This window comes from Hypomesus nipponensis, chromosome 11 (genome assembly GCF_054491055.1).
Source record: "Hypomesus nipponensis isolate SF chromosome 11, ASM5449105v1, whole genome shotgun sequence".
NCBI lineage: Eukaryota > Metazoa > Chordata > Actinopteri > Osmeriformes > Osmeridae > Hypomesus > Hypomesus nipponensis.
Genome location: NC_140371.1, coordinates 10,409,896 through 10,420,000, shown reverse-complemented (window position 1 = coordinate 10,420,000; position 10,105 = coordinate 10,409,896). Strand labels below are relative to the sequence as shown.

Genomic DNA, 10,105 nt, shown 5'->3' with positions numbered 1-10,105 from the left:
CCGAGCTGTGAGAGGAACAGGAAGGAAGTGGGTTCAGAGGCGTTTTGGACTCCGCGGAGCAGCAAGTCGTAGGATTGGCGAGTACTAACGGGCTTACTGAGGGTTTAGCATAGAAACGTACTTCTGGATTGCGTTGAGGATGCCCCACATGTACTGGTCCACCTCCAGCCCCTCTAACAACGCCGTTTTACTGCAGGACAGACGGGAGAGAAGAGAACATTTTACCAACTAGGACAGTTCAAAAGAAGAAGAGAATCAGATTCAAACATGTTTTGGTCTTACTTGCATACAGGACACCGCCAGGTCCCCCTCTCACAGTTAAGCTGCAGGTAGGACTCCAGGTCGAAGCACTGGAGAACATAACAGGCGTGTTAGACAGGATTAGCATCCACCAGGGGTGAGCGCTGACACAGCCTTAAGAAATAATAACAAAAAGAACTCGCAAGGTGAACATATTTTGAGCGTGTGTCAAAATCGCCACGTAACAGATTCGAACGATTCCACCTCAGAGTCCAATGGCACTTGGTACATATGAAACCAAACTGGTTTACGTCAAAGGCATTTTAACTGACAACTGGGACATTCGGCGATGAGAGTATTTCAAATAAATGACTCTCCTTCTTAATTTGAGGTGTGTGGGAAGTCGAGCTGCTGCACAGTACCTGGACGTGTTTACAGTCGTGGCCTCTGGCCGGCAACTGGATGCGTCTGAAGGTGATTGGACACTTGAGCGAGACTTTGATGGCGGTCTGCTCCACGCCGTCCTCCCCGTTCAGAGTGGTGTTCCCCGACGAGGCCACGACACTGCTGAAGTTCCTCTTGACTGGGAAGAGAGAGAGAGAGAGGGAGAAATAGAGAGTGAGCGAGAGTGAGTGAGTGAGTGAGTGAGTGAGGGAGAGAGAGAGAGAGAGAGGGAGGGAGAGAGAAAGAGAGAGAGGGAAGGAGGGAGGGAGAGAAAGAGAGGGAGAGAGAGAGAGAGAGAGAGAGAGAGAGAGAGAGAGAGAGAGAGAGAGAGAGAGAGAGAGAGAGAGAGAGAGAGTGAGTGAGTGAGAGAGGGAGGGAGGGAGAGAGGGAGGGAGAGAGAGTTAGAGTTAGGAGGAACGGGGGATGGGGAGGGAGTGGTTGAGGGATGGATGAGGGGGATGGGGAGGACCTACTCTTGGTGATGCAGTGCTCCGCAGGCAGGAGCCTCTTCTTCAGCAGGCCCTGGAGGACCGACCGGACGGACGGCCTGTGGACCAGTTGCAGCACGAACAGGTGGGACTGCGCGCACACACACGCACACACAGGCACACACACACAGGTTAAGTACCAATCATAGTCCGCTGCTTTGTGTTCACTGAGGTTCCTTCTGTGTAGGAAGTCTGTGTGTGTGTGTGTGTGTGTGTGTGTGAGTACTCACGCAGCAGCAGGCAGTGACGGTGATCTGGATGGTGTTTCTACCAGGTTGACAGACATGCTTCAGGTGCAAGGGTTTATGGGAAGTCTTGTTGTCTCCTCTCTCAATGGTTAGGGGCGTGGCATTGACGCTGACCTAAGAACAAAAAAGAAGTTATTTGTGTGCCCATGAATATTTGCCGATAATGTGTGTATGTGTGTGTGTGTGTGTGTGTGTGTGTGCTGACCTGGACGGAGGCTGGCCAGTTAGTATTCATCTGCCTGTCCTCATGGTGGTAACACTTGAACTGTAATTCCAAGTCTGACCTGTAGGTCAAAGATCAAGACATTCATGCCCACGTCCCTCTTTCATACCCAGTCATTTCAAGTACAGACGCGAGGCTTCTTTCCGAAAGTTACAACCCTTCTTTTCACACCAGACTCATTCCACACAGAAGTGCGTGTCGTGTGTCGTGTGTATGTGTGTGTGTGTGCGTCTCACCTCCACATGAGAGTCTGGTGAACGGACGGACGCAGGTGGAAGACGTGGTTGCTGACGGCCAGGTTGTGCTCCAGACGAAAGGGTTCCAACACCACGCCGTCGCGGACCGGGAAGGTCAGTCGCAGCTCCTCGTTCGGGTTGGCTGGGAGCGGAGAGCAAGAGAGGACGTCAACTTTCCTTTTCACATCTGTGGGGCGGGGGGGGCGAGAGCGTTTTGACTGTTTACCCCCGAAACGGTCCACAGCACAGGAAACAGCGCCCGGGGAAATCGGCTTGTTGGGGTTTTTTTTCAACCCTTCGGATCCCCCCCCCCCCCCACCGGTCACAAATAAAGTACTCACTGGGTGGAGGAGGGGGGAGTGCAGCCATATTTGGTTTCATGTCTGGAGGGAACGGGGGTTTGACGTCCTGGTTGGGGGACAGGTATGGAGGGATGCCACTTCCTGGGGTCATGGGTGGTGTAGGGTTCCCCGGGACGGGAGAGTGGGGGTAGGTCCCAGGCCGGGGAGGCTGCAGAGAGGGAGGGAAGCACAAGGACAACAATATTGACGGGATTTATTTGAACGGATGACACGGATGACTATGGCCACGTTTTCTCGTTTATTTTTATGTTTTTACAACCCCAAGCGCCTTTCTCCGCATGATTGTTCAGGTCACTGAATTGAAATCCCTCTGGACCAGTGGTTCAGCTTTGGGGGAAAACATTATAATAATAATAATAATAAAAGGTTTCTAGGTGCAAAAAAAAAATATTCTTTATAGTTTGAGAATACTTAAATGAAGTAATGAGTGGACAGTACAGTTTATGTTGCTCGAGGTCAACGTTTTTGCAACTGAGATAAGAGTAACTTACAACAAGCAGCCCTTAGCCATTTAATGTATTAAAGAAACAATTCAATCAATAGAGATCACGTAAGACAGAGACCACCTACCCCATTGCCTTGGTTGTAGGAGTATCCAGCACCAGAGAAGTTGGTGTTCTGGCCATTAAACTGCTCCTGCTGTAAAGTACAAAGACACACGGCTGAGCCTAATATTCATCCAGAATCTGACACTTCACATTGTATTGTATTGTAGAAAACTGCAAATTGAAGTTCCAAATGCAGTCTTTTAGTAGGGTTATAGTGTTTGGTATTAGAATGGTAAGGAGTTACCTTATAGTATTGACCCATGGTCATGCCAGGACCATACTGCCCTTGGACCTGCTGCCCTGGCATCCTCTGCCCGGGGTAGTTTGGTGAGGACATCGGTCTGGGGGGGTTGGATGAGGGGTAAGGCCCTTGCTGCGGAGGGAACTGACCGTTGGGCCCGTACTGCTGACCCCCATAGTTTGGCTGTGTGACCGAAGCAAGCGGAAGAAGACGTTGGTGATGTGGACAACTGATAACTTTATGGTACCTTTATCATCTTCCTCATCGACGACAGGTGAACCCTCGTAGGATAATCCCAGTCTAGCCACTCACCTCTCCAGGGTAGGGCCTCTTCATGCCTTGCATAGGTATGCCCTGTCTGGGCCCGCTGGGATAGCCTTGCTGGGGCATCCTTTGCCCGTGGCCGCCGAAAGGCCCCATGCCTGGGGCTCGAGTTTGGTTCATGCCCATGGGAGGCCCACTCATGTTGGGGTTGTTCATGGGAGAGCCCATGCTGGCTGGGTTCATTCCCCCAGGGGGGCCTCTTGGTCCCGGCTGGTTCATAAACTGGCTGTTGTAGGCCTGGGCTGGCCCCATCTGGAACGACGAACACATCTACCGATGGAAAGGAGATGGAAAGACGGTTAGAATAGACAACTTTATTGTCCACACAGGTGGAAAATCTTCTTTTGCTATAGAGGGTTAAAGATGTCTACCATGCATGACGTACTGTATATCCCTACCTGTCCATATTGGTTCATGTCTTTGTTCTGGGTCTCTTGCAAGGCTGCCACGGTGGCGGTTGCCGTGGCCGTTGCCGTGGCAGCGGCGGCGGCAACGGCGGCAGCGGCGGCCGCCGCTGCTGGTTGGGTGAAGTCAGCAGGGGTGCGGCTGTGGGGGGGCATACCCATCCCTCCTGGAGGGGCGTTGGGACCCCCAGAGTAACTACAGACCACACATACACAACGACTGTTAGGTAAAAACCTCCGCTATTTGACACATTCTTTGGGTGCGTGCGTGTGGGTAGAGAGAGAGAGAGAGAGAGAGAGTTGGCTTGTGGCTAGTTGGAAAATAAGAGAGAGAACACATGTGGTGGGAGAGAGAGAGAGAGAGCGAGAGAGAGAGAGCAAGAGAGAGAGAGAGAGAGCGAGAGAGAGAGAGAGCGAGAGAGAGAGAGAGAGAGAGCGAGAGAGAGAGAGAGCAAGAGAGAGAGTCCCTTACCTGCCGCTGTAGCCCCCTCCTCCAGGGTAGCCAGGTCTGCCGTACATGCCCTGCTGCATGTAGGCCTGACTGGAGCCCCCCTTGGAGGGGAACTGCTGCTGCTGCTGCCCGCTGAACTGGGGGGAGCTGAGCCCCCCTCCACCACCCGACATCCCCGAGCCCATGGGGTTCGCTCCAGGGTTCATTGGGTTGTTGCTGTTTGCCATAGGGTTGCCTAGTACCTGCACATCCAATCGCACACACGCACACAGCAATGAGGAGAGCGGTTCTGGTCGAGTTCGGTCAACGCAGACTTGTGAACTAACACCCACTGGATGGGGGGGGGGGGGGGGGGTTAAACCAGACCGTGTGTCGTTGGGGTCTCACCTGACTCTGTGACGTGTTAGTCACACCCCATACCGTCGTGACCACGGACAACGACCCAGGGGGCTGGTTGGTGTTCTGTTGCCAGGGAACCGAGTCGTAGGGAAAGGAGCCATCGCTGTGGAGGAGATACACACACAACAAGAGCATGACCCCTGGGCCCTAAAGACCTCTGAGTTTCAGTTGGCACAGGGAGTGGAATGAGAAATCCGCCCCAAAACTGGGAAATACATTTATTTTTCTATGCCTTTTGCCAAACAGTTGGGGTATTTGACATGCTTGGCATTTGCTTTGCAAAACACATGAGAAGCCAGACTAACCATGAACAACCGTGAAATGGAAAGAGCAAAAAAAGTGAAAATGAGTGTGAATAAAATATCCAAGATAAACTGTGAAATGAGAGAACCTTTTGGGGGTTAGAGTGGGACCTTTGACTCGGACCAGGCTGGTGGAATTTTGAAAGTCACTCAAGCGCTACATTTCAAAAACAAATCTGTAGGTTGCAGTGGGAGTCACTGTGCAAGCTCCCCACGAGCGCTCGGACGTGAGAAGTAACTGCTGACTTTGGACCGGACCATGTTTTCGCCCTGAGGTGTGCTGCTCGATGGGAATGTGTGAAAGGACACAATGTGATCTGTGGCACTGCATGTCCACTTTGGAGGAACAACTCATCCCAAGATGCTCGGTGCGGAGTGTACTTCCAGCAGACCCTGCCAATGCACTGGTTTGGGGTCACAGAGAGCATGAAATGTTTTACAGAACAGGATTTCGCTGCCTCCCACTCCCCTGTATGTGTACTGCTTCTCAGTCCAGACAGTGTGTGTGTGTTGGGTTTCGACTTCCCAATGGAGCAGCCTCTGTTGGAGCAATTCTGCCTCGCAGTCAAGGAGTGCGAGGTAAACACACACACACACCTATACACAAGACACACGGCTGCAAATACACATACAGATACAACTACTACACACATGCAAGCTCCCAGCTACAACCACACACACACACACACACACACACAGCTACAAGTAAACACACCACTGACCTGTGTGTGAGGCCTGGTTTCATGCTGTTCATGCTGGGCTGCATGGGGACTTTGCCCTGCGGTTCGTTCTGTCTGTTCTTCTGGTGACGCAGCAGAAGAAGACGGCCCAGCTCCTCACACCACGACGACAGCAGGGCTGCAAGGAACACAACACACACACACACACACATATCTGGGTCAGTTTGCAATCTGACTTGGGAGTCCACCAGCAGTCTGTCACTCTTCATCGGTCAGATGTCAAATTGATGAAACGGGATTGAAATTGAGCACATTTGCCAATCGGATGCATTTCGTCGGATGTTTTTGTCCAGCAAAGTTGTTCAGTCTTTAGAATCCCAAGTTGTGTGGACAAGGACTCTTTCTGCCTGCAGTTCACCTTACGGCCTTGGGAGGGAAGCCTAACTCTGCCCACGCCAGCCTGGTGGTGGCTTGCTGTCTGTATGGATTTCACTGACTGAATGAATCACACAATCTATCTGCACTGCAACATTTCCCCAGATCCAACAACAGAACAAGGACTTCCTAGTCTATCTGACAGGAGGAGTTAAGAGTGAGAGAGAGAGATGGGACGAGGGAGAGAGAGAGAGAGAGAGAGAGAGGAGGGAAGAGGGGAGAGAGACTGGAGGGGGGGAGAGATGTAATCTCTAGGAGGCTGGTGAATCATGCTGATGATGTACTTCAGGGCTGGAGTACTACAGTATTTTAAAGGACAGACTGAGAGAAGAGACTCAGGGAAAGAGCGAGGGCAGTTTCTCTCGTCTCGCCCTCGCTCTCCTCCTCACCTCTCGCCTCTGCCCTCTCATCTCCCTCTCTTCCTCTCCCCTCCTCCCACCCCCTTTTCCCCTCTCCTCTCCATCTCCTCTCGCCTCCTCCTTTCACGTTCGCTCCCCTCTTGTTCACCCCCTTCCCCCCCCCACAACCTCCTCTCCTCCACCCTTCTTCCCTCTTCCCCTTGCTCCTTTTCCCCTGCCCCCCCCCCCCTGTCCCCTTCTCCCTTCCTTTCCTCTTCTTCTTGCCCCTCCTCCACCCATCTCTCCTCTCCTTCTCCCGACTCCTTCTCCCCTCGGAGGATCGATGTGTCAGTAATGACTGATCAGACTGTTCAGTGTTCTCAGACCCTTGCAGGGCAGACAGGAAGGGCAGGACATAGAAGGGCTCCACGGCAGCAGTACAAAAACAAAGACGACAGCGCCTCCTTCCCCTGTCTCAACGCAGACATGCCGCTGCCTGCTAACAGTGTCACTGCATGTTTCCCCTGCACTCTAATCTACCACACGACATTCCCGGATATGCATAATTCATTTAACAGCATGCATCTGACTCGCTGAAATCTGTGCCGTTGCAAACAAGTTGCAGCGCCATTTAAAATCGGTGCAGATGCATAATAATAACTGGTGCTTTGCAATAACTATTATGGGGGAAATGATGGTTATAGCTGTAAGAAGAATAGTTATGTAGCTATACTATAAGAGGGTTCAATTTCAATGCTAGCAGAAGCTGGGAACCTGCAGGTTTCCTTGGAGGGAGGGGACACCAACCCTCCTAGTTAAGAGAGGAATTACTCCACCCTACCATTAGCAAGAGGTTACGTCCCCACTAAATTACCACCTCAACAGACTTCCTCAATCGTGACAACCCACCATTTAACTGAGCAATGATACAACCAGCGGGTATCTAGAGAATGAGGGATGTGCATGTAGCTTCTCCCGTCTAAACCAGTGAGCCGCAATACCCAGCACGCACCAGCAATGTCATCATTCATAACAGAAGGGGTGGCAGTCAAATGTCCTCTCCCCCTTTCCATACTACATGGTTCTGAGTGTCAAAAAGCTTGACAGGCAAAGTATTCACTGCAGGTGGCAAACCACCACAACGCCCAAACCCCATCCACTCACCCCCCCTGTCTCTGTCTCTGTCTGTCTCTCTCTGTCTCTGTCTGTCTCTGTCTGTCTCTGTCTGTCTCTGTCTGTCTCTCTCTCTTCTTACCTTCACGCGTAGCGCCCCTGCAATGCCACGCAAGCTCATTAGCGCCCTTTTAATGAAGGTGCAGTGCTTACCTTGCTAATGGAGAACAAACAGAAGCAGTTGCTATGGACAGCAACCATCAGCTACTGCTCTCACTCTCTCTCTCTAATGACCTGTCCCTCTCACTCTCTCACACATCTTCTACCTTATATACCCCTTCCTTTCACTGCTTACAACTCCCCTCCGTTAAACCAAATCACAAAGGATAACCGTGATTGAATCACGGTGCAACAGAAACTCCTAAGTCTACAGCACTGCCTAGCAGTCACACACACAATCTGTCATTTGGAGCTTTTTAACCCACTAGGGAGAAGGAACAGCCTCTTTCCACATGACCAAACACAGCCACAAACCAACATCATATGTTGCGCTGACCCTGGTAAATGCACAACCACCACCCCTGTGTGCCAACGGTCCAAGCCTGCACGGGCTGCCAGTCTGACGGGCATTAACTCATTTGTTCTAGAAGCCCTCTAACCCCTTCCTTGAAAGGCCTTGGTTCGAAGAGGTATCCTCTGATCAGCCACACATATGGATAGCCCGATGCTCATCATTACATTTAGCAGACGCTCTTATCCAGAGCGACTTACAGTAAGTACAGGGACATTCCCCCGAGGCAAGTTGGGTGAAATGCCTTGCCCAAGGACACAACGTCATTTGGCACGGCGGGGAATCGATCCGGCAACCTTCTGAACCTTCTGATTACTAGCCCGAAACCAACTTGGAGAGTAACCGGGGGCAACAGGCTATAGTGTCTATTAACTAATGCGTGGGCGAATACAAGTCTTTGTCTACTCGGAAATCCCAATGCTAATTACCGGGAGGTCACCTGACTTGTGAGAGGCCACAGGATTGTTAAAAGGGGAAACGATTCAAAGTTCAAACATTACATTGTTTTCGGCCGACATCGAAAAGAAAATACTGTACATGATATACTGAGGACCACATACTGTAACTCAACACACAGGAAACAGGAAGATGAAAACATAAACGCTGGCTAGCCTCTGATACAACATGAGCCTTCTCCTCTCTGAAAGCTCGAAACAGACACACCAAGCATGCATTCCAGCCCAGGTGGGATAAAACACACAAACCAGAAATACTATGAAACTGTACAGTACAATACACTCTCAGGGCGTGAATACTGTATTAGAAGCCTTCTCAGACAATGTGTGAAAGGGCAGAAACGTTTTGATTGAAAATAATTTGAGGCAAAGTCTGAAAAGCTCTAGACGGTAGGCTGTGTGCGCATAACATGTACGCAAAAGAAAAAATATGGAAGGGGATGGAGGGAAAAAAAAGCCATGCTTCTGCAAAAGTGTAATGGAAACCATTTAAGCAGCCAATGATATCTCCGACCTCCCACTCCATTCAGCCAACCTCTGCTCTGCTCAGCCAGGAGCACATCCAATCAGGTTAGCGCTCCATGACTCCAGTCTCGATTCAATCAAAGCTGCACCGCGTGGAAAACCAGCGATGTTTATTAAAACAAATGCAGCGACTTTTGTCTACGGCAAAACCACCGCACCGACTGTTATTTCATTTTTGGGTTGCAAACAAATAAAACCCCCCCCCAAACTTCAGACAGTGCAGCACCGATGGACGGTGACGGAGGAGACCAGAGGAGGAGTGGAGGGCGGACCGTGGTTGGAGGGCGGGTGGGGATGGAGGGGGGGGGGGGGGGGGGGAGGGTACCCCCAGGATGTGGTCACAAGCTGGAGGATGCCGAAGCACAGAAGGGAAAGTAGCTACCTGAGTCAGTCTGACATCTCCTGCAGGTGCTGGTTTCTGTGGGGGTTCAAATTACACATTTTACTCGGGCGCGGGGTTAATAGAGGTAAGCATGAGCACCACAACAAATGCAGCAACAGAAGCAGGGTTAGAGAAGCCGTTTTGGCGTCCCGTCCACTGTGGTTGGACTGTGGCAAGAGGCAGCAGACAGTCGGGAAAGAGAAACAAACGCAGGACAACAGCACAAGGTCTATTTCATGTACCCGTCGTGTGCAGTGCACTTCCAAGCACCCCATCTCTAAATGTGTTGTTTTTCTTCTCTACTTTATTTATTTGAACTGAATAAAGACGACCTTTGGTAAGCCCCTTTGTGTTCGGTGCCTGAACCATGGGGATGAGATGTGGATGAAATACGGATCGAATATCTCAAAAGCCTTTAAGCGAATGGCACTTCTTGTCCAATGAGACACGGTCTCATTCAACAGACATCACAAAATCCACGGAGAGAAAGCGTGTCCAACGCTACTGGACGTAGCTTCTGACACCGGCCGATCTTTGAGAACATGAGAACATCACGAAAGACTGTTAAACACGACAGAAAGCTTAGCGGGCGCGAAACGGTGAGCCGCTACGAGGAACCCCCAAGACGAACAGTGAATATACACCTGTGCCTCGTTCAGCCAGACCTTGGTTTAAGGCCTTCACGTATGCACCGGG

General features: G+C 51.1%; 1 protein-coding gene across 1 annotated transcript in view; it reads right to left on the bottom strand.

The window, feature by feature from the left end:
* zmiz1a (zinc finger, MIZ-type containing 1a) overlaps window positions 1–10,105 on the bottom strand; it is an 82,609-nt gene that overhangs the window by 5,269 nt on the left and 67,235 nt on the right. The window contains exons 7-22 of the mRNA XM_084709984.1: window positions 5,633–5,768; window positions 4,597–4,711; window positions 4,231–4,451; window positions 3,753–3,954; window positions 3,343–3,624; window positions 3,034–3,213; window positions 2,812–2,880; window positions 2,221–2,389; window positions 1,880–2,021; window positions 1,626–1,704; window positions 1,403–1,534; window positions 1,158–1,263; window positions 663–823; window positions 283–350; window positions 122–190; window positions 1–5 (exon numbers count right to left, since the gene is read on the bottom strand). The exon at window positions 1–5 is cut by the window's left edge and continues 243 nt beyond it. Coding sequence (XP_084566110.1) covers window positions 1–5; window positions 122–190; window positions 283–350; window positions 663–823; window positions 1,158–1,263; window positions 1,403–1,534; window positions 1,626–1,704; window positions 1,880–2,021; window positions 2,221–2,389; window positions 2,812–2,880; window positions 3,034–3,213; window positions 3,343–3,624; window positions 3,753–3,954; window positions 4,231–4,451; window positions 4,597–4,711; window positions 5,633–5,768 — 2,136 coding nt within the window. The remainder of the gene's footprint in view (window positions 6–121; window positions 191–282; window positions 351–662; window positions 824–1,157; window positions 1,264–1,402; window positions 1,535–1,625; window positions 1,705–1,879; window positions 2,022–2,220; window positions 2,390–2,811; window positions 2,881–3,033; window positions 3,214–3,342; window positions 3,625–3,752; window positions 3,955–4,230; window positions 4,452–4,596; window positions 4,712–5,632; window positions 5,769–10,105) is intronic.